The sequence below is a fragment of the Orbicella faveolata genome, unplaced genomic scaffold, assembly GCF_042242905.1.
Source record: "Orbicella faveolata isolate gen_17 unplaced genomic scaffold, um_ofav_v1 contig_3, whole genome shotgun sequence".
Lineage (NCBI taxonomy): Eukaryota > Metazoa > Cnidaria > Anthozoa > Scleractinia > Merulinidae > Orbicella > Orbicella faveolata.
In genome coordinates, this window is record NW_028301558.1 from 13,769,307 (window position 1) to 13,797,262 (window position 27,956).

General features: G+C 41.3%; 4 protein-coding genes and 1 long non-coding RNA gene across 5 annotated transcripts; 3 read left to right on the forward strand and 2 right to left on the reverse strand.

The window, feature by feature from the left end:
- The first annotated feature begins 2,348 nt into the window (after positions 1 to 2,348).
- On the forward strand, positions 2,349 to 6,226 carry LOC110047540 (peroxidasin-like). Its single transcript, XM_089298561.1, has 2 exons — positions 2,349 to 3,508; positions 5,079 to 6,226. Exons 1-2 carry the CDS (start codon positions 2,845 to 2,847, stop codon positions 6,062 to 6,064), a joined length of 1,650 nt encoding a protein of 549 aa, XP_089154687.1. The 5' UTR covers positions 2,349 to 2,844; the 3' UTR covers positions 6,065 to 6,226.
- A 184-nt stretch (positions 6,227 to 6,410) lies between these two features.
- LOC149106512 (uncharacterized) lies at positions 6,411 to 9,757 on the reverse strand. Its single transcript, XR_016209958.1, has 3 exons — positions 9,564 to 9,757; positions 8,598 to 8,795; positions 6,411 to 6,706 (listed from the first exon to the last, which is right to left on the reverse strand). It is a non-coding gene; the product is annotated as an uncharacterized LOC149106512 (long non-coding RNA).
- LOC149106513 (uncharacterized) lies at positions 8,908 to 15,431 on the forward strand. Its single transcript, XM_089298553.1, has 3 exons — positions 8,908 to 9,302; positions 10,013 to 10,645; positions 12,255 to 15,431. The coding sequence occupies exons 1-3, from the start codon at positions 9,041 to 9,043 to the stop codon at positions 13,421 to 13,423; spliced, it is 2,064 nt and encodes a 687-aa protein (XP_089154679.1). The 5' UTR covers positions 8,908 to 9,040; the 3' UTR covers positions 13,424 to 15,431.
- Positions 15,432 to 15,803: 372 nt separating this feature from the next.
- Positions 15,804 to 17,679, reverse strand: LOC149106514 (axonemal central pair apparatus protein HYDIN-like). Its single transcript, XM_089298574.1, has 2 exons — positions 17,122 to 17,679; positions 15,804 to 16,536 (listed from the first exon to the last, which is right to left on the reverse strand). Exons 1-2 carry the CDS (start codon positions 17,335 to 17,337, stop codon positions 16,255 to 16,257), a joined length of 498 nt encoding a protein of 165 aa, XP_089154700.1. The 5' UTR covers positions 17,338 to 17,679; the 3' UTR covers positions 15,804 to 16,254.
- A 6,304-nt stretch (positions 17,680 to 23,983) lies between these two features.
- LOC149106515 (uncharacterized) lies at positions 23,984 to 27,873 on the forward strand. The gene is made up of 3 exons (XM_089298556.1): positions 23,984 to 24,396; positions 25,108 to 25,731; positions 26,109 to 27,873. The coding sequence occupies exons 1-3, from the start codon at positions 24,135 to 24,137 to the stop codon at positions 27,275 to 27,277; spliced, it is 2,055 nt and encodes a 684-aa protein (XP_089154682.1). The 5' UTR covers positions 23,984 to 24,134; the 3' UTR covers positions 27,278 to 27,873.
- The last annotated feature ends 83 nt before the right edge of the window (positions 27,874 to 27,956 follow it).

Consider the following 27,956-nt stretch of genomic DNA (forward strand, 5'->3'; position numbering starts at 1 on the left):
CTACCTCAAAGATTTAACTACATCGTAATGTTCTACACGGTGTGTATGTTGTTCTCGAAACCAGCCATTCCTATATTGTACTTAAAACTAAAATATACGATATCTGGATAAAGAGAGAATAAAGAGCAAGGGAGTTTGTCCCCCAGGTAACCCTTATCCCCAAGGTAATCCTGGTGAACGAGGGCTCTGGGAACGTGAACACGTGATTGCGACAAAGAATCAAAGCAAACGAAGACCAAGACTTTTTCGGAGGTGGCTCTGAAAAGAGCCGTTTTGAATGGCCGTTTTCAAATTTTCTTGAACTTTTCATACGAGGAAGAATTATCGGCTTACGGTCGTTTCGATACAAAGGGAAGTGGGTTCGATACAGCTCTCACCATACAGTAAGTCGATTCGATACAAACTGAAGTCGTTTCGTAGCAGAAGTAAACCAGAGGAAATATCGCAATGAAAGTCTTATCTTCGCATCGCATACGACAGCGATCGATCGAAAGACTGTTATCCCAGAAAGAGAAAAATCATATTTGTCTAGCTCCGGAGGTAGCCTGCGCTTAGCTCTCCGAGTTCAACAGTCTCGTTCTCGTCCCCCCGCTTCGCTCACCGAATTTTTTTCCGTCCTCCCTAAGAGCCTGTTCGCAGGCTAGCCTGGAGGCCTCGGAACTTTTTGTGCTCGCTGAATACGCTGACCTTCCTCTCTGAAACGAGCCCGATTTGAAGGGAAGTCAGACGAGCCTCACGGTGGAGCAAATCGTCCATTACAAAACAAAAACATTAATGTCGCTTGGCAATTCTAAACGTGGAAATTCAGACTGTCGGGTATCTTAAAGTTTTTAATCGAATTGCCTTCAGTTTGTATCGAATCTATCGGAAACTGAATTAACTGTTTCTTTTATAAGTTTCTGATTTTACTAGGCTGTCGATTGAGGTCATAGAGTATGCGAGGTTACAAAATAACTATTTTTGAAATGATAACAGTTTTATCAGACGTGAGAATTGTAAACGTTTTTGTTTTTACCGCGATTTCAGTGCGTTTGAACAACATTCACGCTTTCGGGCATCGTGTAATTTTTTTTCGGGCAATAAGGTTACCCCCCCCCCCCCCCCGCCAAGTCCGAAGTTGCCCGTACGCCTATGTCTTTTCCCGCCAGGTAAGTCCCTTTTTCCCTACTTTAGACACAAAAGACAAAGTCTTTGACCACAGTTATATTAAATTAAAGCAGCTTGAGCCATTGAAACCAAACCATTGTTTAGACCATTACATTAATTGAAGCTCGTATAGATCATTTTAGTTATCAAATCTGGGCATAAGAACACATTCCTTCGACTAAGCGGCTTTTTCATGATAAATTGTACACACTTTAATAGGATACAGACCGCCCAAACATCATTTTTTTTCATTTTGACCCAGCGTTTAAAACTATGGAGACTTAAGATATCCCTTTTGTCTAAAGCCAAAAACAAAAAAAAGCACTCAACCCAATTAAGACGGTAACAGAAACTGTATGAATAGAACTTAACAAGCAGAGGCAAGTTCAACTATTTTTACCTCCAAGTCTATTATGGCATATCACTTACAAAAGTACTTAAGTTACAATTCGCCACTGCAGCCACTGAACATTTTGAGACTACATCAAAAACGTCTCAGCGAATTGCCATAAGAAGTTTATCCTTTGTGTGATATCTTCGGTCTATAACGAGAAATATAACTATGAAACAACAAGATAAAGAGAAGCAGACGAACAGAAGACAAACACTGGATCGCTTGTGTTCCGGGTCAGGCTTGCTGTTGTCTGTTGTGTGTTGTATCGCGCTAATTCATGTGGAATTCAGAATACAAGAACATCATCGACTGATATCACACTCAGTAACATTCTGTATTTCTGTCACATTCTCAGTAACATTCTCTCTCTCAGCTTCGGCAGCGGATCTTGCCGTCTGCTTTACATGAAACCGAACTGTGAGAGAGCTGACTGTACACAACGTACAGCACATGTATATTTCTTACTACTAAGATCCCACTAGCATATAGAAAGTGTATAGAAATATAATTCTACCCGGAGAACTTTTCCAGTAAATTTAAGATTGCAGCCACACATTTAGAGACGATTCAGAACAGACTCCGTTGTTGTTGTTAAACAAGGCAAATCTATCAATCTTTGATGGCAGTTTATTCTAAACAAGGTCATCTTTATGTATTTAACTCTCGTCTACACGTGTAAACATTTTATGCTCGTCTGGCATGCTTTCAAGTTCTATATTTGGATCTAGGGCTGTTTGCTATTTCACAAGGCCTTACTGATCATTTTAATGTACTTTCTATATTTATGATAATACCAATGGGGGGACTATTTTCCCGAAACAGTATGTGTGGAAAGTGCAGCATAAATTTAGAGTTAACGAAAAGTTTGGAAAGGAAGCTTTTTTTTGAGGGGATCTCCGATACCCTTTAGGGGTTAAAATTATGTTACTTGTGCCAAGTTCTATTTTAATGTAATTAGCCCGTGACAAAACTGACATTGTATCATGATGGTCCAGAAAAGAAGTATTTGCTTTTTATCCTAACGTATATAATCAACCCATGTATGATCAACTTGAGAGGCTACTTGTACAATCACAGTCGATCTTTTTCACAGAACATCCGTTTTTTTATGTTAAACATAAATCAAAGATAAAGCACAACACATCAGTAGTTGATCAATATTGATATAGCGCGCTGAAACAATCAGGTTCCGTTATTCTTGCTGTTCAATGCCTCTAGCCTGGTGTAAATCTTAAAAAGAATAATATACGTCTCCTTTCGCAGGCTCGTGGTCATTTGATTTCACTATTAACTCGGAAACGATAATGTTTTATTTACTAGATCATCAGCACAGCATTTCAAGAGAGAAACGAAACATATCACCGGGACATAACTTACCCTTGACAGTCTCTGAAGCACAGGTGTTGATCAAACAAGAAATTGGCTTGCTGCAAAACCAAGTCTGTGCTAAAGATCACACGCTCTGCCGTACAGGAGCAAAAGGGAACACGGGAAGACGAGGAAGACCGGGAACCCGAGGGAGACCAGGTTCCCCAGGGAGACCCGGCTCAAATGGACCTCCTGGGAAACATGGACCAATAGGAAGTCAAGGACCGATGGGTATAAAGGGGGAAGTTGGAATTCCGGGAGATCCCGGTCCCGTGGGACCTAGAGGCCCGCCGGGTATGAAAGGCGACAAGGGTGATCCGGGCCAGTCCATCTCTGCTCCTTCTCTGCTGCAGGGTCCTGTTGAAATGACAGTCAATGAAAGTCAAACAGCCATCTTGAAATGTACGGCGGATGGGAATCCAAGACCAAAAGTCACGTGGTCTAAGCTGAATTCATCGCTTCCTGTGGGTCGTCACGTGGTAGAGTCCAGTGGTGCGCTGATTGTGAAGGACGTTAGACCTGGAGACGACGGTGTTTATAGTTGCAGAGCTGAGAATTTGCTGGGACGTGTGAATGCTTCGGCGAAATTAACTGTTCAGTGTAAGTTGGTTTACTTTTGTGCGTCAGAGTGATCATCTGAGTATGTTAACAATGCACTTGAGTGTATAATTCCCTAGGGATGAGCAGAAACGGTATATGAGAGATAAAGGAGAAAGACTTCAAAAATGGATTTTGGCTTGAATAAGAATCAATCTATCAAACAATCAACTTTTATTGCGCACTATTTGCAGAACTAATTTACATCAGTATTATAAAGTAAAAATGAGAATAGAATATATGCTGCATATGGCTATGGAAAGAATAAAAAAATATGTGCGTGATAACCAGAGTAGCCATTGGCTTTCGAACTGGTTACCACCATGTTAAGGTAAATGCGGAGAACAAAAATGCATTATGCAAGAATACATGACTGAAAACACATTACAGAAATGCGAGTGATTATTATTAACTATATTTTTTAAGAGGTGTTGCATATGGCTATGGAAAGAATAAAAAATATATGTACGTGATAACCAGAGTAGCCATTGGCTTTCGAGCTTGTTACCACCATGTTAAGGTAAACGCGGAGAACAAAAATGCATTACGTAGGAATACATTACTGAAAATACATTAATGAAATACAAGTGATTATTATTACCTATATTTTTTTAAGAGGTGTTGCTTATACTGCATCTTAAAGGAATTATATCGTAAGTCTTTCAGGCTAAGAGGAAGTTATTCTTAGGTTTTATAATTTTATTTCACTACGCACACTGTAAAGCGCTTGTGGACATTAATGGAAAAAGCGCCCCGTAAATGACTATTAATAATAATAATAATAATAATAATATCATCATCATCATTATTATTATGCACAAAGTTGGAATGCCGATTGTCCATATCTAGTTGAGTTTTTTGGCCCATAGAACTTTTGATTTGATGCAAACCTGGTGTTGTGGTTATGACACTAGTGTAAGAGCACCAGAGAAAACAACTGGATTACTCATTTTATCATTTTAATTGAGTTTTATGAGCCAAGAGTACAATCTTTATCTTGTAGATATTATTTAGATCTAAAATGTCAAGTAAGAAGACATACCCTTAAAGGAGCTCAGTCACGGTATTTTGAGTTATTTTGGCCACGTACAAAATTACCTTTAAATTGAAAGAAACCTGAAAATAATAGTTTGCTAAGATAGAAAAACACCGAAGAAATAATCAATAATAGACCATAAAGAAACAAGGATGGTTAAGGATGAAGAAGATTAACAAGGATTACAATCGACGAACTTGAAAAATTAAGGCTTAACTTTTCAAGATGCGTCAAACCGTGACGTTCGTAGCTCCTTTAATTTCTCTTTCTAATTAATTCCAAGAAGATTAATTTCAAGCAGTTTCATTTAATGGTTATTTATCTATTTAAAACCTCATTAGAAAAGCGTTTATTTGCCTTACGCAGGAAAAATTCAGTTCAGCGGTTCCTTGTGAAAATGTATCAATGCGGCAAAATCGTGTCTTTTCGGTCACCATCGTTTCCTATGACACCTGTAGCTTTGAATGTTCATAGAACCTAGATTGCTCGAAATCTATGGAACCAAGTCGTAATTGTTTTAATTAATTTTCTCTACAGTCGCCCCACAGATCAGTTTGTCATCTCGTGAACGATTGGCCGAGGAAGAGCAAAATGTCTCCATCGCCTGCACTGCTACTGGTCAGCCGCAGCCTAGTGTCACGTGGTCCAGAGCATTTGGTAGTTTGCCTGAAGACAGATCTGAGGTGATGAATGGTTCCTTGACAATTTACAGTCTCACCAAGTGGGAAAGGGGAACATATATCTGTAAGGCAGAGAATATTCTGGGATCAGCATTGGGCACTTCTCAACTCACGATATTTTCTCGTTTGCATTTCAAAGTACGTCCTCCTCAACAAATAACTCCTCTGATTGGTTACAGTGTTCATCTGCCGTGTGCGGCCGAGAGTGATCTGAAAACGACAATCGCTTGGACAAAGGATGGCAAGTTTTCACTTCCTGTAGAGTCTAATGTTCTACTGAATGGAACACTGCTTATTGAGGACGTCAAGAAATCACATGAGGGATCTTACACCTGTAGAGCAACAAATGCTCTTAGAGCAATAGAAGCTAAAGTCAAAATCAATTTTCCAATTATTGCGACTTCTTGTTCTGTGACAGGAAAACACTTCAGCAGAGTAAGCGGAAATTACGTCATTGATCCAGATGGCGCGGGAGGTCTGGCACCGTTTACAGTTTATTGCGATATGAATGACAAAAATGGAGTTGGCGTGACAGTCATCAGTCACGACAGTGAAAGCAAAACGCACGTGAATGGGTATGGTGGTTCTGGTAGTTACTCACGTGACATTCATTACACGGGAGCGAGTCTTTCGCAGCTGTCGAGTCTCACCAGAGTCTCATCACACTGTGAGCAGTTTATCAAGTACGAGTGTTATAATTCAAGAATTTTCAGAGGCGGAGTGGCATGGTGGGTATCACGTGATTCTAGTAAGATGACGTATTGGGGTGGAGCATCACCTGGTAGTGGAAAGTGCGAATGCGGGATGACCAACATTTGTGGCAAGTTTGAACGAAATCGGTGATTTGAGCTGTATCACCTCCTGCCTGGTTTTCTCATGGACACAGCAATGAACAGAAACATGTATAAGCATGACTGTCAACACAGTATCCATGCCATATAAGAAGAATTCTGCTCGTATACTAATGCAAATGCTGCAATCTGATTGTCTAAGCTACTGGTACGCTATCAGCCATTTGTGTGCAGTGGCTGGAGGTCGTCCACAAAATGGCAGCGTTTACTAATTTTTTTTTTCTAATGAGAGCGAGTAAACAACTGCAAGTTTTGAACATCAATTTGAACCGCGCGCATTTTTGCTTTATTAAGCGTGAACTTAAGTACTTCTTTTAAAATATGTAGAGAAATAATCAACTACATAAGCCTCATTTAATGGAAATGTCCAGCTCATAATCTAATTATTAAATAGTGTTTCGTCATATTTATCCTGTAGTCATTGCTGCAATCTTATTACACTGTATTTGTTCCACATTTGCCATGCACAATTATGATACCATATTTGTCTCACATTTGTCGCATTTGGTGCCCGAACAAATACAATATTACATAAATCTAACCGATTTGTCCTGTAGCCAAACGTACTCAAATTCATTATTACATCCAGTAACAAGCACGTCCACCTCCAATGAATCCTTCTTTGCAGGAACAGCTATAAGAAAAAAAAGTGTTGGCACAGTTCGCATTCTGGTCGCATTTATGGCTTACATTGCCGCATTCATCGATGTCTAAAATAAATAAACAATGGCCACCAATTGGCACAAAAATATGTGCGGATATTTGTCCGCGGTCATTATTCTTATATATTCTTCCAGGATGTGAAAGCACGTGATTGGTCTACGTAAATAGGTGATTTTTTTGTGTATTCTCGGTATTGGACTGGAACTAGCTTGCAATGGAGGCTCATGCCGGGGAATGTCATTTGTAATTTGCGTAGTTTGCATTCGAAAACACTTCCCGCAAGCTTGTTCCAGGAGTGCCAGTTGCGTGACGAATAAATGTTGGTCACGTGCCCTTTCTTTTGACCATGCATGATGTTACATAAAAATCAATTGCTTTTGTCTGTTTCGTGAACTTTGACACGTTTTTATGAAAGATCACAAAATATCTGCATGGCAAGTGACCAGCATCAACAAACTCGCACGGTCTGAACTTCAAAACAGGAGGTCGGAATCCTGGCGAAAATTCACAGCTGATCCGCGATCCGAGTTATTTTCGAAATCCGCTCAATTTTTGGCATTAGCCCACGTTCCGTGCGCTTTTTAAGACCAAATTCGTCGACCTTTTCACTCCATAGTCATACAACAAATGAGTTACAAGAACCACTAAAATTCAAAAGCTTAGACAGTTATTTGGAGAAGCACTTTGACGGAATAATCCAATAAAAATATCTAGTGTTTTTTCATTCAACTGGGGGGGGGGGGGGGGGGGGGGAAAGTGCCAAAAATGAATTTTCCACCTTGAATAGCCTCCCCCATATGAAAAAACCGCTTGTAGGTCAAGTTAACTTTTATCAGCTACTCTTATTGAACTTACCCTCTAATCTATCAAAGGGTTCCTTTATTGAGAATCGTATTTTTTTGAGAAATTCCATTTCAGGTGAGTTATATTTCCATGGCTTAATGGAGTCTTTACTCAGTTCAACATGGAAGACAGTCAAACGACTGCATTTAAGCCTGGGGCGGGAAACTCCAATATGACAAGGACGGGTAGGCTCGATTACAAGCCGCTGCTCGGGAAAGGAGCCCGCGCTCCTCCCCCGAACGTAGACCGGACTCGAGAAAGCGGCGGAAATCGAGCCTAAGGACGGGGGTGCTCGTCGTATCTTTTAGGAGTTATAATAGCGGTTTTGGTACCCCTTAGGATGTTAAGCCACCAAAGGTCCACAGCAGGAACTCTGCGGTACTTTGGAGGGTTTTGAGCCAAAAAATATGATGATGTGTTATTTTGGAATTGGTACCTCTTCTGAGTGAAAAACATTTCAAGCCACGCCCGCGATATACCACTTGGTACCTCTTACGGGTTCTTTTCAAAATTTCCGACAAACATCCCCGTCCTTTTTGTATGGGAGTCCCCCCCGGGTATTAAAGCTGCCAATCATACATAACCATGACTAGTGTGTTAAACATAATATTTACGATCAGTTGGTCTCATTTATCTCATTTGTCTGGGACGTAATTTTTCTTTTCAAAATTTTCGTCGGTTACCCCGGGAGTCTACCTATGGGACTACATCGTAATGCCTTAGGCTATCAGGTCTGGAGGTTAATATCTAGAATTGTAATTTTTAGTCTAAAATACACCAGTTAGCAGTTGTACACCAGTTAACATTTGTACTCTCATTTTCATCTCCTAAAGAGTTATTTGATCGCTGCACCATTGACCTTTCTTTGTTACTGTTGTTCTTCTCTTGAGGGTTTGAAGATTTTTTTTTTTTACAACAAACCCGACTTTCAATTCCCCCCCCCCCCCGGCTAGTATATCCCTAAGAACCTACCGGCAGACGAAAAACACAAATTCTATAAGGCCTATAACCATACTCACACGAAAGCAGCTCGAAAACCAAAACCATTGATTACACTGTTGTTAACTGTTCAAAGCTCGTATAGCAGCTCAAGTGTAGCGAACTCCTTGGATTTCGTCTAACTTCAAGCCACTGTTGAATGATTAAAAAAAACATCTATTCATTTTGACCCAGTGTTTTAAACCACGCAGCGATCCACTGATGCACATCCCGTTGGTCTAAAGCCAAAACAAATAAAAACAATTATAAACCGATTTCCTGTGATAATACTGCATGGTAAGGTAAACTAAAGCAAGTAGTGCCAAGTTCAACTATTTTTACCATCTATTATTGCATATCACTTACAGTAAATATTTCAAGCGAGTGCAGCAAGTTAATCCGCGCTGTAGTCATTGCACGCCCTATGGTTGATTTCTCAGTGAGACATCTGTGACATCTTCGGTCTATAACGAGAAAAATAACTATGAAACAGCAAGATAAACAAGAGAAGCAGACGAACAGAAGACAGACACTGGACCGCTTGTGTTCCGGGTCAGGCTTGCTGTTGTCTGTTGTGTGTTGTATCGCGCTGATTCACGTGGAACTCAGAATACAAGAACATCATCGACTGATATCACACTCAGTAACATTCTGTGATAACATGGAGACAGAAATCCTTCGAAAAGTACAACAAAACCTCGCAAAATGGCGGGTTGCAGCTGGCAACCACTGGCAAGCATCAAAAGGTTGGTTTCTTTAGCACTTAAATCTAATTACACTGTAGAATATTCTTGGCGAGGATACATGTAATTCTATACTTTAATTTTAATTTCTCCTTGATTTTTGACTGAAGCCAGAATAAGAATGCATTTCACCATAAATCTGAGAAATGGCCGGATTGCCATGTTATTGTTATGGAAGTCAGATTAAATGATTCTAGTCTGGGCCGAGAGCCAATTCTAGATCACCTTACTAAGGTATAAGCTCAATTAATCCTTTATCATTACCATTATTCTCGTCGACCTGGATGCTTTCATATTCCTTATTCGGATCTAGGACTGTTTGTAATGTCAGAAGGCCACATTAGGAATCCACTCAGTATATAATCTTTCCAGTAACTCACCAGATTTACTCTCACAAAACGTATTAACAACGTGACTATCATATAGCAGCGTCGATTTAATATACCGACGTGCGGAGCATTTTCCTAGAATTTGCCATCAGACGGTTATTTTTTTTTAAGAATAATCTTTCTTTCAAGGGGTAAAATATAACAACTAAGGTTACGTACGTATGATTGACCTTGTGTGGTCACAGCGTGCAAAAACAATCAATTTTTTTGTCCCCGTTGTAGAAGGCCCGACTAAATAAGCATGAAACTAAAACTGTACGATCCCTTCTTAGAAAAGAATTCGATAAAGTTTAGAATTGATGATCGTTTTTTTTATTTTACTAGGTCATCAGGAAAGCATTACAAGAGAGAAACGCAGCTTATCACAAGAGCATTTGTCTGAAGTACAAGTGTTGATCAAACAAGAGCTCAGCCTGCTGCAAAACCAAGTCTGTGCTAAAGATCACACGCTCTGCCGTGCAGGACCAAAGGGGAACACGGGAAGACGAGGGAGAACGGGAACCCGAGGGAGACCAGGTCCCCCAGGGAGACCCGGCTCAAACGGATCTCCTGGTAAACATGGACCAATAGGAAGTCAAGGACCGATGGGTATAAAGGGGGATGTTGGAATTCCAGGAGAACCCGGTCCCGTGGGACCTAGAGGCCCGCCGGGTATGAAAGGTGATAAAGGTGACCCGGGCCAGTCCCTCTTGGCCCCATCTTTGCTGGAGCATCCTGTTGGAATGACAGTCAATGAAAGTCAAACAGCCATCTTGATATGTACAGCGGATGGAAATCCAAGACCAAAAGTCACATGGTCTAAGCTGGATTCACTGCTTCCTGTGGGTCGTTACGTGGTAGAGTCCAGTGGCGCTCTGATTGTGAAGGACGTTAGACCTGGAGACGACGGAGTTTATAGCTGCAGAGCTGACAGTTTGCTGGGACAAGTCAATGCCTCTGCCAAATTAACTGTTCAGTGTAAGTTGTTTTTATGCATTATAATTGTAGTCTTCTAGTCTCAGAGTTAACAAGGCAGCTGAGTTTATTTGTATTAGATATGAGGACGAATCCAAAAACACTTGTCAAATTATTTACGGAGGGGCGGATTTAGGGGAGGGGGTGGATGGGGAAGCAAAAACTAAAACTAAAACTGAAAAAGATTGTGAACATTATGACAGAAAAGGCAAACACTCAGGGCAAGTACCTCATCGTAATTTCTACCTTTTCCCGGTGGCATTGCTATTAGTTTTGGTGTAACAGTTTTCAATTAGGTCCTAATTCTCAAATTGCAATATTTTCTGTGTACGTCCGTCTGTACCAGCCAACCCCTCCCCCTCCCCCCTTGAAAAATCCTGAATTCGCCCCTGGGAACACGACCACATCAAGGTTTTACGATCAGGTACTTTTATCGCCAATGTTATTGCGTTCGACGAAGTGGAACGCAAACCTAATTTTGACCTGTGGCTTTTCAGAGTTGGTCTCCCTGTGCACGGTTCTAGGCTGAAAAAAACCACATTCCTGTAAGGACACCAAAATGGCCACCCCGCTTGATTTTGGCAGGGGCATGTCACGGCCAGTAAACTGGTACTGTTTAATGCTAAGACATGTGATAAGACATGTGGCGAACATGTGAGTATGTGAGCAGGCCATGTGAGCTCGTCTTTCCGATGGATCTTTTTTTGACTTCTTTCCATTCAGTCGCCGTACGCCTCGCTATTATGTGCTCTCAGCGTTAGATTTTGCGAATTTAAACGCTTCGACGGCAGCATTTATCGCAATCTGAGGGAATTGTCCTTGTTTATTAACACGACTTGGCTTTGGGATGATAAACCGTGGTAACAGCTACATTTTGATTGCATTTGTTGATTAGTTCCAGTCGCGACAGATCGGTGGAAAAGTACTCTGAAGGCAAGCAAGATCCATAAGACTACTTTATTCATCAGGGGAAGTACTCGAATTAGTCGCGAAACGAGCACGCGACTGCAAATGCTAGCTTAGAATAATGTACGTAATTTAAATATTCTATGAAACTTGAGAGACTACAGAAACTGGCAGCGTCACGCAACGTATAAACAAATCGTGACCTCTTCACTAGCATGGACTTTGACACTGTGCATATCTGACTGTAAAACCTCGGTTGCTGCTGAAAAATGATGATTTTAGCAATAGACAAAGGTTGAAAGTCAGCTAGTGAAATCATTTACTTACGATATATAATTATATATTAAAGTGAGAGCGTCGAACGCACTCTCATAATCTCTGATTACTACTAGTTTATCTATGCTGTTTGTTGCATGTTCCAGAATTTCTCAGAGGAAGAAAGACAAATAAAAAGCTACCTTAAAAAAAAAAAACATCTTAAAGCAACTTTTCGGGAAAAATTAACTTCAGTGGCTTCCTGTGTAAATGACACCAAGTTGCTGAGTGGCACGGCATTTACTTTGTCCGATACATGTAGCTGTGAACGAGGTTATAAGACATTGGTGTAGTAGTCTTCATCCTGACCTTGTGTCCGACAGTCTGAGAATTATGTTTCCAACAGACAGTGGATCATAACTTCCTCATTTAAAGTTAAATTTCTTTGCAGTCGCTCCTCGTGTCATGTTGTCATCCAACGGACTTCTGGCCAAGGAAGAACGGAACGTCACCACCACCTGCACTGCTACTGGTCATCCGCAACCAAGTATCACGTGGTCCAAGTCAGTCGGTAGATTACCCGAAAACAGAACTGAAGTGATTAATGGAACACTGAAAATATACCGTGTGACAAAGAAGGACAGAGGAACATACATATGTAAAGCAGAGAATATTCTAGGATCAGTAACAGACACGGCTCAATTGATGGTATTCTCTAGAATCCTGTTCAAAGTTCGCCCTCCTCAAGAGCTGACGCCTATGATCGGTACAAGTATTGTGCTGCCGTGTGTGGCCGCGAGTGACCTGAGAACTACAATCGCTTGGACAAAGGATGGCAAGTCTTCACTCCCTAAAGAGTCCAGTGCTCTGCTGAATGGAACATTGTTCATTCAGAACATCAAGAAATCACACGAAGGAAATTATACCTGCAGGGCATCCAATGCTCTGTCAACAATAGAAGCTAGAGTCAAAATCAATTCTCTATTAAACGCTCCTTCCTGCTCTGTGATAAGAAAATACGTCAGCAGTGTAAGCGGAAGTTACGTCATTGATCCGGATGGCGCGGGAGGCCTAGCAGCGTTTACAGTTTATTGTGACATGAGTGACAAAAATGGAGTTGGCGTGACAGTCATCAGCCATAACGGTGAGAGCAGAACGTTGGTGAGTGGGTATAGCAGTCCTGGGAGTTACACGCTCAACATAGATTATACAGGAGCGGATCTTAATCAGCTGGCGAGTTTAACTAGAGTCTCCTCACACTGTGAACAGTTTATCAAGTACGAGTGCTATAATTCAAGGATGTTCGATGGTGGATATGCCTGGTGGGTGTCACGTGATTCTGGTAAGATGACGTACTGGGGTGGAGCGTCGCCTGGCAGTGGTAAGTGCGCATGCGGGATGACCAACTCATGTGCCAACTCCTGGCGTAATTGCAATTGTGATGCAAATGACAATACATGGCGTGAAGACAGCGGTCTTCTCGTTGACAAGACACGGCTTCCAGTTAAGCAGCTGAGGTTTGGGGATGCAAGCGGCAGACAGAAAGTTTATTATTCAAGCTGGTCTAGAAATCAGGGTTATCACACCTTAGGAAAATTCAAGTGTTATGGCACGATCTAATAACTGACCAACAATACTAAAACTTGAGCCAGATTTCAGCGGAGGGTACGTGTATAGATATTATTATACACTGAACTCACGATCTCTTTCTGATTGGCTGAAAACGTACAGTGAATTTCGAATTCAGCGCCTGTGACGTCATCTAGTTGCAGATTGTACAGTAATCATGTCAAGGACACTCAAGGTCACGGGTAATCATGTCATGTATGACCGCGGTGCATGATTTCTAAGGGTAATCATATCAAGTTCACGCGCTTTGTGTTACTTGCCGTAAGTGAAGAAGCAAAAACATGACTTCCAGGTTTTTTTTCGTTCAATGTGTAATAAAACAATTATTAGACTCGGTTTTTGTGATATCCAGAATAATCAAGGTTATTATTCAGCCTCAGCCTTCGGCTTCGGCTGATAACCCCTACCTTGACCTTGATTATTCTGGATATCACAAAAACCTCATCCAGTAATTGTTTATAAGCAGCCTTTTCAAGAAAATCTGTACTATAATATACTTCCTTATCAGCCTTATGGCAAATTCGAATCTCAGAGTGAAGAATTAGTTTGATTTTTTTGCACATTCCCCGCCTCACTGGCTGGCCCTCACGAATCCTCATCTGGATGAAACGAAGTTTCGCAAGAAAAGGATATTGTAATACACGCCAGTTATCTTTTTCCTGCAATAGTATATATATTAGGGATAGTATATTATTAAGTATGACCGAGCTCTTAAAGTTAGTTTAACTTTAATCATTAAGGTGGCTGGTACTAGTTTTCCCGCGTGGGGAGTAGATCACCATCGTGCGTCACGCGTGTGTAACACGCACGATAAAGGCGTGAGATTTAAAACCCGAAAGACCGAAACAAAATATGGCGGCGCGCGGCTTTTTTCGCGCAAGATCACTTTTGTACTGTTGGAGACGAAGTTCGCATATAAAAGAGGCTTTGTCTGCTAGAACAACTTAAGTGACTTCTATGTATTTAAGAATTCAATGTTTCCCAAATTTCAAAGGAAACTCGATCGATCGTGACAGCCACCGGGAGCGTATAAAGGACTCGTAAAACATAACAAACCTACCTAGAATTTGTGTAAAAATCCTACAGAGTAAGCCCAGGAGGTTGTTTTTAACAACAACTACAACTGTAAATGATGTTTTAGCAGCAAACAAAACAAAACGCCTGTTCGGAGCCCGCTCGCCCGCGCGGGCACACGAAGCAGTCAGCGGTAGTCAAAACAGCTCATGAGCAACTGCTGATCTTAAAACGTCTGGATTTTTGAATGCGTGTCTACGCGCGTGGGAATAGTGGAACTCGCGAAGGCTCTTGCATGAAAACAAGCCCGGTGACTCCTTCTTTTTATTGTTTTAATATGATATTATTACTGAGAGGAGGCGTCAGAAAAAAATATACAAGTTCTACGGAAGGAAATTTGCACTTTGTGCAAATTGTTGTTTTTCCAAGTTTACAAGAAATCGGCTCCGTAAAATTATTTTAAAATTGTCGTACATTTTCATTTTCAGATGTCAAAAGCTATTGATAAAAAAAAAAAAAACAAAAAACTCGGGGTCACCGGGTTAATTTTTTAGTTAATAGTGACATGAACGAAAAATCAGGTCTGGAAAATCCTTTTGGAATGTTGCCATGGTAACTGCTGACGACAAAATAACAGCTGTTTTAAGTCAGGTATAAATTATATAATCCAAACCTACAAAAATATTACGGTGGCCCTGGTCTGCCTTTTTGTTCTATTCTTACAAAGTTATGAGTCGTCAAAAACCTGAAAACTGGTACGAGCCACCTTACGCCTTTCCAGCATTTACATGTTAAAAAATAAAGCAAACTACGTATTGTAGGGATTTTTGAAGTATTTAATGAATGTATTCGACCTCGTGATTTTTGATCACATTTTTTTACAGCTAACAAAACGTGCATGCAAGTAATTGAATTTCACCAAAATTCAACCGTCACCAGGCTTTCTATGGCGCTGTTAAAGGTAATAAAGAATCATAAATAAAAATCTACTGCCTACTGTCGTTGGTCGCCACTTCGTAATCGAAGGTGCACGCAAAGAGTTTGACGCGAATCTGAGTTCATAGTTGGCCACGGATGCAAGGCGTGGCCAACTATATCCTACCATTCGTAAATGCGGTTTCGGTACTTGTCCATGTTTCACGCTGTACTGCGTTTATTTGGCAATTTTTCTTTGCGTTACCTCCTGTGACCTACTGCAACTTTTGTGCACTCCGTCAAGAGTCAACAAGAAGATTTCACTAAGGAAAGTCAGACTACTTACATTGAAAACCAAATGTTTGCTAAGTTCATTGACTTGAGACGAAAGTTGGTGAGAAGAAGAAAACCAGTATCATTTAAATCCATAACTTTATTCTTCAAAAAAAAGTTCCTAGCAATTCCATACTACCGATGGTATTAAACAAAAGAGTAATAATTTATCCCAACCGTTGTAACATGACGTTACAAATCAATGCAAACATTGATGCACGCGTACGCGAAAGTAAAAAATGGTGCACAGCATGTATACGTATGCATATATACGTTAAATAAAAACAGAAATCTTTCTTCATGATGAAAGTTCTGCACCTAGGGCGTATAACTTATGTACATTGTTTACGCTCTTTATTTTCATGGAGTCACACCCTTCAAATAGAAGGTCCAAGTAACATTTCCGCAGCACCGACGCTCCTCGGGCAAGTGACCATAAGTCTGCCCATGCGCGGCGCCTTGGAACCACCTTGGTTACCCTCAAAGCCAACGACGACATTATGGGTCTTTTTATCTCGGATGCTTTCATTCGCCTTCACATTAAAACAAGGACTATCCACTCAAAAGGTAAACTGTGTGGTGTGTGAAAACACGTTTTTAAACGGAATCGAAGTGGTAACGCCAGCCTTGACGGAGTAGGGCCTTTGAGGTTTTGGAGGAGTGCAGTGCCCAAACAGAGGAAACACGTATTCACCTCCAACAGCGGAAAACACAGTCAGGGTGGCCCGCGTATCCCCCAGACAGGACGGCTCATACGTCACTTCCACGCCCACCTCTGTACCTCCACTTGACGCCGAGGCTGCGGTGATGTTCTTTTCAACGTGGAAGTCCGTGTTATCCACCTTGAGTGAAAAGAAAACTCCGTTAGAAGTACCAACGCCGTAACTGAAAGTCCAAAATTATTCCAAAAGATACATTGGGCATTTATATACATTACTGATTCAATCGTAGCCCAGTAATTTGAATTCCAAGTGTTCAGGATTAATTGCAATATTATAAACCGTATCGTCCGAATTACCTCCAATACAGGCATTTTTTGGAGTGCGTGACGGGCCAAAGGCTACGAACATCCAAAGCACTTTGAGATCAATTCTCCGACCAGATGGCATTTTGAGTTATTTTGTCTGCGTGAAAATAGTACTTTACTAAGATAGAAAAACACCAAAGAGATAATACTAAACCATAAAGGAACAAGGATGGTCGAGGATGCAAAAGAGTAGCACGGATTGCAAACGACAAACTTAAAAAAAATTTGGCTAAACATTTCAAGATGAGCAAACCGTGATTTAACTCCTTGAAACAAATCATCATTTCTTGTTTTTCTTTTTTTCGTTTTTTCTCTTTTTTTTTTTTTTTTTTGAATGAGTAAGAGCTGCGACATTACTACTAATTCCATTTCGAAACGACAAATGAGAAGCTTGTATCACCTTGCAGCTGTACTCAACTTTAGACTTGGCAAAGTTCACAAACCGACACGTCTGGCTTTGACCTGTCCCAAGGCCTGCGCGAAAGTGGACTGGGGCCTCCGTGCCAGCAGGCGTAGCGGTCAGGTTAAGATCGTACTGATAAACACCCAATTCTGAACTGCTGAAGGACAGTCGGCCAGTCAGTTCACCAGCCTTTAGAGGCAGGTATTCAAACATACACGAACCCTGCAAATGAGGATAAAAAGACGAGAATAGGCCCTTTGCGCGATCCGGTCACATGGTGCAAAATCACACATGCTGGTGAGCAAGTTCCGCAGTCGGACTTCCAAAACAAAGGCAGGTCCAGGTGGACTGGTACGAGTGGCATTGTTTTGGTAGTCCCACTGATTTTGCATTTTGACCGGATCGTGCAAAGGGCCTATTAAATGTAGAACAATCCGACGAAGATGATCTACTGGAAATTAGCAGGTATGCGAGTTTAAATTGCCATCCCTACCGAAAAGGCCCAAAGGACCAACAGGAGACGGCAAATCGTATAATGACAAAAAAGAAAAATAGATGGCTTTGGAAGGTATTTTCCCTATCTAATTGCGTAAAGACCTATCAAACCTATCAACGACCTATCAAATATTGCAACAGCTCTGTTGATCGAAGGTTCTTACACCTTCCCTTCAGCAATCACAAATAACATAAAGTAAACAACAAACATGCCACAGGGAACTGTCTATGTAATGGACTTGGTACTGACCTCTGAAAAGGGCGGAACAGTGAAACTTGGTGGCAGCTGGATATCAGCAACAGAGCATTGAGAGTTGAATGTAACAGGGGTACTAAGGGGATTGTGTAACGTGACCACATGTGAGGTGCTCTTTCGTATGGGCGTGGACAGATCAGTGGTTGCCATCACTCCAGGAGGAACTGCCTTGAATGTCACGGACATTAGGCACGAGTGGCCGAATTTGCAATAACCTTCTGGTAGTAAGGACCTAGACAAACGAGGAGGCTTCGCCAAAACACATTTTTTTCTGTTTAGCCACAAGGGAACATGTTTTCAGCAAAGTGTTCTTGAAAAAAAAAAAAAGAGCTCTTGATTGTTGCAGAGTAAAGAAATTAAGGTGAACATCTTCAGTTATCTGTAGGCTAAGACAGAATCTTCAACAGTTTCAATGGCGAAAATGCAAAAATCCACAAAAATCCAATAGGCCTTTTAAAATGGAACTATTTCAATAACTTTTCGATGCCATATTTCTTTCTTTAATGAATCGTCTTGTTACCGAGTTGTTGTAGAATGTTGAAAACTAAACAAGTTTTCTTGACCAAGGTGAAGCCTTCCACTAATTCTTTGGTCAGCTATGTTCCAATAATGACTACCAGTTAAAAGCGAAAGCAAGTTCTCCAAAAAAAAAAAAGAAAAAAAAAATGGACAAGAGGCAAATTCGTAATAAAGTCAGAAACAGAAGGACTCGATACAGTCAAGAAACATCACTTATCTATGCTCCTTACCTTGGCACTGAAAGTTCCCTCTTTATGAGCAAAGAAGTTCAGCCTGTACTCCCGCTTAGAAAGCCCCGGAACATCAATATAGTCCAGCCCCTTTTTTAGCTTTAGCGTTGTAGCATTATCTGGTTTATCAGGCTTACGCATATCTATAATAATGCGAAATCTAACGAAAAAATCAGTAAATGTCATTTTAACACTGTGAATAGCCCGAACAAAACACCATGAGCACATGGGCAAAGCTTTATCAATCCAGCAAGAAGCACTTCGACATTAGAAAAGATTATGAAGCAACGAGAGACTATGATCTCATAGTCACTTGGAAGCAACTTCTATCATTACGCGTTCAGGTAGATTACACCAAGATAACAGTCTGGATCACTCGAGATAAAAACCAAAGCTCAAGATTTTAAATTTCGATCATGATGTATCGACTGTACCTCCGCTTTGCCTGGCCTTGCTTACTTGACGCACTCTTGAATTTTGTACAGCAATAGCAGAGCGTACAAAGGTTTTTATCGTTGTTTTCTCATAAAACAAGACATACTACAAACCTCTAGGGTAGTCTCAGCCAGTTCGTGACAGTTAGCATTTCAGTGTAAGGAGTCTTACAACGTATTTCCCTCTGTAGATTGTTTGTAGGTTTGGGACCTTCTGCGTTACCTGTCACGTTATACAGGAGGTCGTTACCATCCGGCAGGGCGAAAAATACAGAGCCCTGAAACAAAAAGAAGTGTTTTGTTCAGATTATGTCTTTCGGTTGACACAAGTACTTCAACGGAACCCGAGGCATGTCACTTACAAACTGGTATGTTACTGACAAGTTACAATCAGTTTTTTTCTTTTGGCATCTAGTATCTTTCCCCTGTTTTGTCTTAGCGTCTACTTTTGTTCCACTGACTGGATCAGAGCATTTTGCACGGGTTTCTTAAGTCAGTTATGAACGAAAGCAAAAATTAAACTTGACTGAAGAAACTTATGTCGAAACTCTTTAAAATCAAATTACATGGTACATCATGGCCATCAAAATGAAGAACTGAGAAGACCTGAAGTAATGAATCCTTGCGTATCCTGTACACGTGGATGGTTTTTTGCCTTTTGCTTCACGTAATGCAGGATTAAAAACAAGTCGGCCCGGCTCCTAACTTCTGCTTCAGCGGCTGATTTCCCTTAAGAAAATCAGTCAAAACCGACTCGACTGATAATCCTCACGTAAAAATAAGAAAACATTGGGACGTTTTTATGAAAGATCACAAAATATTCATTAAATTGGGGGGAAATGTGCCAGAAAGGAATTTTCCACCTTGTATAGCCTCCACTATATGAAAAAACCACTTGTAGATCAAGTTAACTTTTATCAGCTACTCTTATTGAACTTACCTTCTAATCTATCAAAGGGTTCCTTTATTGAGAATCGTTTTTTAAGAGTCCAATTCAGGTGAGTTATATTTCCATGGTTAATGGAGTCTTTACTCCAACATGGAAGACAATCAATTGCAAACGACGGTATTAAAGCCCGGGGCGGGGAACTCCAATATGAAAAGGACAGGGGTGCTCGTCGTATCTCTTAGGAGTTACAAAAGCGGTTTTGGTACCTCTCGGAGTGTTCAGCCTCAACCCGTCCACAGTGGGAGCTTCGCGGTACTTTGTAGGGTTTTGAGCCAAAAAATATGACGTGCTATTTTGGAGTTGGTACCTCTTCTGGGTGAAAAACATTTCAAGCCACGCCCACGATATAGCACGTGGTAGCTCTTAGGGGTTCTTTTCAAAATTTCCGACAAACATCCCCGTCCTTTTTGTACGGGAGTCCCCCCCGGGTATTGAAGCTGCCAATCATACATAACCATGACTAGTTATTAAACATAATCAGGAGCCATAATCGGGGACGGAGACCGTAAGTCTTGGGATCCGCGCGCACCTATGATATGGGACAATTTTTCTATTTTTAGAACAAATTGCGCCATCCTGACGTCATATATCCGCGCGGATCCACGCACATGTCGAAGGCTCTCGCGTGGATGTTGTCACGTTGCGTAATCAAATGGTGAGAGTTGAGAGACCTTGAGAGATTATCTTGCGTATTTTTCCCAGCGTAGGCAGGGAATAAGGCGGGGAATACGAACCAGGGCGCTTATATGTAGTTTTATGCTCTGAGCTAACGGAAAAGGTGGGTTTTTCAGGGTCGAAAACAAGACTTCAATCTCCCGCTGGGAGTGGATAATAAGATCTGCTCGCGCTAGTTGTAAGCTTTCGCGTATGTTTTTTCGTTTGTTCTGACTTAAGAATATAGCAAGAAAACTCTCTACTCTGGTATCGAGTTCATTTGTGAGTTTCTCAGACAATGGTTAATCATAACCAAAACCTGTTTTGATGGTTTCTTATTGTTTGTGCTTGTTTGGTGAGTTTGCAAACGTTTTTGAAAGGAAAGTCTGACGCGTACAATTAGCTCGTTTGCATAGTGCAGCTCGTGCACTTTCAAGTCCGAGTCGGTGTTTTCAATTGTCAACAAATCTTGACAAAGATTTCTTTCGTTATCTTTTGTGCTGAGATGCTGCAACAAATTTCACAAACGCAAAAAAGGCTACTAACATCATGTGTGTTTCTTCAACATAAGCATAGTGAAGTTTTACACTGCGAAAATGAAAATAGACAAGGTGTTTTGGTAACTCGATCAACAAAATGGAAATCGTTATTCAAAGTTGATTAAAGAAAGGGTCATCGTATATCTCATACTTCGCTGATTATTTCTGCTTTATTCGATTATTTTCAGCTTAGCTTTTAATATGTTCTCAAACATTTATCAATCTTAAACATATTTAAAAACTATAGAGTTATTGTTTGAGTTCGACGTACGCTTTCACACGAAATTGCGGCGGAAGTACAATTTGTGATGTTTACTGACTGTACTAAACAAGCATCAGCGGGCGCCCTCGTTCATCGACAACAGAGAATTTACTGGATTTTTACACAAATAAAACTGAGCAGTATCTACGGACGTAAAGTTATTGGGCCTCGATGAAACATCTAGCGTTGCTTACAATTCAGGCGAAACTCAAACTAGCAAATTTCGTTTTACTTTTCGGCCGCGATAGACCACAGGCGGCCCAGACGTTGAATACGATTAATACGTGACATTATGTTGTTGGCGATTGCGTTACAATTTTAGCCGTTTATAAGACAACGTATGAGAATGCTTCGAAAATTACTCTAAATGCTACGTGTAGAAAATAATTTGAATAAAATGGCTTACTTTGAGTTTGCATTGCGTTATTTGATGTCTCTGGGTTCCTGGAGGTGGTTTAGAGCCATTTAGGTGAGTTTCACTTTCTGGCGGTTTGCTTCCCCTAAAGAGAAACGAAAGGCGGGCGACCCACTGGCCCGACGGCACGCTCCCAAAGCTCCGTAAATTCCACAAAAATGGTCTAATCTCGTCAAAATTGCCTCATGGCAGCCGTCGATAACTCTTCTTCCCATTCGCTTTCTCCCAAGGTTCCAAAGTTAATCTTAATCGCCTGAGAATCGCTGGTTTTCCAGCTCTTGCTTTCTATTTCTGCTCTGTCTCGATCCGTAACCGATTTTGTTATATGGCTAGCTCAGTGAGCGGGCAAGATGAGTCAAATCCTGCGCTGTGATTGGCTACCCGAGCGGGGAAGATGGAGCTATCTTGCCCGCTCGGGACTACCCGCCGTGTCCCGCAAGAAAAATTTCTCCGTAAGCCATATAATAAATCCTTTATTGACCAAGCTTATTCGGTCGAGATGGCTGGATATTGGCCTCGTTCTTTTTTTGCGAGTTTATGGACCTCGACTCCGTCTCGGTCCATAAACACGCAAAAAAAGAACTTGGCCAATATCCTGCCATCTTGACCTCGCACTTGGTCAATAACCCATACATCTTGGGCACAGGATTTGAATTTCTAACTTAACGACCGCGCCATCGTGACAAAGTCGCCTCCAACCGTCGCAATGCAAACTCAAGGTAAGCCATCTTATTTAAATTATTTTCTACACGTAGCATTTAGAGTAATTTTCGAAGCATTCTCATACGTTGTCTATAAACGGCTAAAATTGTAACGCAATCGCTAACAGAATATTGTCACGTATTAATCGTATTCAACGTCTGGGCCGCCTGTGGATAAACTGGCAAATTCCTCGCAAGCGAGTGGCAAGAGGAGCTAGGAAAGTATGAAGTCCTGAAGCTCTGCTATATCTAAATATATCCAGCTAGTTTTTTGCTGTGTAATGGAAAAGCTGTTAATCTTCAACATATGTGAAATTTAAAGTGGGGTAATGTACAGTTCATGTAAAAGAAGCATCCGTCGGAACACAACTTGGTCAGCGATATATACCTAAGCTTAAAGCGGAACATACCTAAATTCGACATTGTACATGTCTTATTTCACTCAAACTGGAGCAGCTTACGACGAAAATACTTAAGCAAAATTCCAACAGACGTAAACGCGATGAGTTGTGGGCCAAAAACATGAAAAATGTCGGGAATTTCGGACGCCATTTCCCCCGCGCGACATCCGCAAAAATCCTCGCAGCATGTACGCGCGTGTGCCGCAGGCGATGGTGCAATTTGTTCTAAAAATAGAATTATTGTCCCATATCATGGGGACAACCCCAATACTAGAAATGGCGCGCACTTACGGTCTCCGTCCCCGATTATGGCTCCTGACATAATATTTACGATCAGTTGGTCTCATTTGTCTGGGAGGAGATTTTTCTTTTCAAAATTTTCGTCGGTTACTCCGGGCGTCTACCTACGGGAGTACATCGTAATGTCTTAGGTCTGGAAGTTAATTTCTAGAATCGTAGATTTTAGTCTTAAATAGGCTTTATACACCAGTTAACATTTGTACCCTCATTTTCATCTTCTAAAGAGTTATTTGATCGCTACACCGTTGAACTTTCTTTGCTGTTATTTTTCATAACAAACCCGACCTTCAATTTCCCCCGCCCCCCTCCAGTATATCCCTAGAACATACTTCAGACGAAAACGACAAATTCTACAACCATACTTACTCTAAAGCAGCTCGAACCTCCCCCCACCCCCCCCCCTTAATTGAAAACACCACCATTGTTGACTGAAGGTCGTATAGCAGCTCAAATGTAGGTATATCTACAAACGTGGCGAGAAGGTTCGACGCTCCAAGCGAACTCCTTGAAGTTCGTCTAACTTCAAGCCACTGTTTGATGATTAAAGAAAACATCTATTAATTTTGACCCAGTGTTTTAAACTACGCAGCGATCCACTATGGACATGCATCCCTTTGTTCCAAAGCCAAAACAAATAAAAACAATTGTAAACCGATTTCCTGTGATAACTATTTTTACCTTCTGTCACTGCATATCACTTACAGTTAGTATTTCAAGTTGTAGCAAGTTAATCTGCGCTGTAGCCATTGCACGCCCTAAGGTTGATTTGCATGTGAGCGACTCGGCGCACTGAGACTGCAAGTAAGCATTTTATCTTTTCTGTGATATCTTCGGTCTATAACGAGAAATATAACCATGAAACAGCAAGATAAAGAAGAAAAGCAGACGAACAGAAGACAAACATTGGACCGCTTGTGTTCCGGGTCAGGCTTGCTGTTGTCTGTTGTGTGTTGTATCGCGCTAATTCACGTGGAATTCAGAATACAAGAACATCATCGACTGATATCACATTCAGTAACATTCTGTGATAACATGGAGACAGAAATCCTTCGAAAAGTACAACAGAACCTCGCAAAATGGCGGGTCGCAACTGGAAGCCACTGGCAAGCATCAAAAGGTTTGTTTCTTTAGCACTTAAATCTAATCAAACTGTAGAATATTCGTTGGCGAGAATACATGCAAATCTATACTTTAATTTTAATTTCCCCTCGATCGTTGACTGAACCCAGAATAAGAATGCATTTCACCATAAATCTGAGAAATGGATTGCCATGTTATTGTTGTGGAAGTAAGATTAAATACAACTAGTCTGGGCAGACCGCCAATTCTAGATCGCCTTAAGTTAGGCTCAGTTAATCCTTTAATCATTGCTACTGGTTAAAAATTATTTCATTCTCGTCGACTTGGGTGCTTTCATATTCTTTACTCGGATTAAGGACTGTTTGTAATGTCAGCAGGCCACATTAGGAATCCAGTCAGTATATAATCTTCTCAGTAATTCACCAGATTTACTCTCACAAAACGTGTTAACAACGTGGCTATCATATCGCGGCGTCGATTTAATATACCGACATGCGGAGCATTTTCGTAGAATTTGCCATCAGACGGTTATTTTAAGTAGAGTTTTTCTTTCAAGGAGTAAAATATAACAACTACGGTAACACATGTATGATTGACCTTGTGTGGTCACAGCATGCAACTGAAAACAATCGAGGTTTTTTTGTCCTCGTTGTAGAGGGCCCGACTAAATAAGTGTGAAACTAAAACTGTAAGAGCCCTTCTCAGAATAGAATTCTCAGAATTGATAATGGTTTATTTATTTTGCTAGATCATCAGGAAAGCATTGCAAGAGAGAAACGCAGCTTATCCCCAGAGCATTTGTCTGAAGTACAAGTGTTGATCAAACAAGAACTTAGCCTGCTGCAAAACCAAGTCTGTGCTAAAGATCACACGCTCTGCCGTGCAGGAGCAAAAGGGAACACGGGAAGAAGAGGGAGACCGGGAACCCGAGGGAGATCAGGTCCCCCAGGGAGACCCGGCTCTCCTGGTAAAAATGGACCAGTAGGAAGTCAAGGACTGATGGGTGCAAAGGGGGATGTTGGAATGCCGGGAGACCCCGGTCCCGTGGGACCCAGAGGCCCACCGGGTATTAAAGGTGACAAAGGTGAGCCGGGCCAGTCCCTCTTGGCTCCATCTTTGCTGGAGCGTCCTGTTGGAATGACAGTCAATAAAAGTCAGACGGCCATCATGAAATGTACAGCCGATGGTAATCCAAGACCAAAAGTCACGTGGTCTAAGCTGAAGTCAGTACTTCCTGTGGGTCGTCACGTGGTAGAATCTAGTGGCACTCTGATTGTCAATGACGTTAGACCTGATGATGACGGAGTTTATAGCTGCAGAGCTGACAGTTTGCTGGGACAAGTCAATGCCTCTGCCAAATTAACTGTTCAGTGTAAGTTGTTCTAGCATTGTAATTGCAGTCCTCTAGTATCAGAGCTAACTAGGCAGCTGAGTTTATTTGTACTAGATATGAAAACGAATCCAGAAAATGGTATAGCTGGAACCAGATGATGTGGGTACCTAAAACATTTGTGAAAAAAACATCTTAATGCAGCTTTTGGAAAAAATTCACTGCAGTGGCTTCTTGTATAAATTTCCCCACGTTTCCGAGTGGTAGGTTTCCTTCTTTGTCCAAAACATTTAGCTGCGAACGCGGTCATAAGACAAACGTATGGTGGTCTTCATTCTGACCTTGTGTCAGACAGTCTTGGAACTATGTGTCCAACAGTGAATCACAACTTCCTCATTTAAAGTTAAATTTCTTTATAGTCGCCCCACAGGTCATGCTGTCATCCAACGGACTGCTGGCCAATGAAGATCAGAACGTCACCACCACCTGTTCTGCTACTGGTCAGCCGCAACCAAGTATCACCTGGTCCAAGTCAGTTGGTAGTTTACCCGAAGACAGAACTGAAGTGAAGAATGGAACCCTGACAATCTACAGTGTGACAAAGAAAGACAGAGGAACATACATTTGTAAAGCAGAGAATATTCTGGGATCAGCAACAGACACGGCTCAACTGATGGTATTCTCCAGAATCCGGTTCAAAGTTCGTCCTCCTCAAGAGCTGACGCCTGTGATTGGTACAAGTGTTGCGCTGCCGTGTGTAGCCGCCAGTGACCTGAGAACTACAATCGTTTGGACAAAGGATGGCAAGTCTTCACTTCCTTTAGAGTCCAATGTTCTACTGAATGGAACACTTCTCATTCAGAAGATTACTAAGTCACACGAAGGAAATTACACCTGTAGAGTGACTAATGCTCTGTTAACAATAGAAGCTAAAGTGAAAATCAATTCTCTATTAAACGCTCCTTCCTGTTCTGTGATACGAAAATACGTCAGTAGTGTGAGCGGAAATTACGCCATTGATCCAGATGGTACGGGAGGCCTGAAACCATTTACAGTGTACTGCGACATGAGTGACAAGAATGGAGTTGGCGTGACAGTCATCAGTCACAGCAGTGAAAGCAGAACGCAGGTGAGTGGGTATAGCAGTCCTGGTAGTTACGCGCGTACCGTTTATTATACAGGAGTGGATCTTAATCAGCTGGCGAGTGTAACTAGAGTTTCAGCACACTGTGAACAGTTTATCAAGTACGAGTGCTATAATTCAAGGATGTTCGATGGTGGATATGCCTGGTGGGTGTCACGTGATTCTGGTAAGATGACGTACTGGGGCGGAGCCTTACCTGGCAGTGGTAAGTGCGCGTGCGGGATGACCAACTCATGTGCAGTCTCCTGGCGTAGTTGCAATTGTGACGCAGATGACAATACATGGCGTGAAGACAGCGGTCTCCTCACTGACAAAACACGGCTTCCAGTAAAGCAGCTGAGGTTTGGGGATGCAAGCGGTACACAGAAACTTGGCTATTCAAGATGGTCTACAAATCAGGGTTATCACACGCTAGGAAAATTCAAATGTTATGGCACGATCTAATAACTTGACGTTTCTAAAACTTGACAAATGATTAGTTCATGTTGTTAAGTAATGCCAGAGAGACAGGATACGTGCATAGGTCTAATAGCCTTTTTAACAATTTAGACTGGCTGTACTATAACTTAATTCCTTATGGCAAATTCGAATCTCGGCGTGAAGAATTAATTTGATTTTTTGTACGTTTCTCGCCTCACTGTGCCAGACGAATCCGCAACTGGACGAAACGAATTTACTGAGTTAGAAAAGGAAATTGTAACAGTTTTCCTTTGTTTGCAATAATACAAACTTGGGTAGCATATTGTAAAGTATGATCGATCTCTAAAAGTTACTTCAACTTTTGTCAAAGTTTAATCATTAAGCCTTTCCAGCATTTGGAAATTACATGTTAAAAATTAAAATGACCTTCGTATTGTACGGATTTTTGCAGTATGTAATGAATGTATTCGATCCTGTGACTTTCGATCACATTTTTTGTAGCTGGCAAGTCGCGCATGTAATTAACAGTAACCAAGTAACGTTGAATTTCTGCCGCAGTCACCCGTCACCAGGCTTTTTATGCTGCCGTCAATGGTAATAAAGAATGATAAATAAAAATACTCCCATTGTCTGTCATTGGTCGCCACTTCGGCGAGAATTTTATGGTCTAAAACATAGTCGAAGTTGTTAAAATATTCAATGG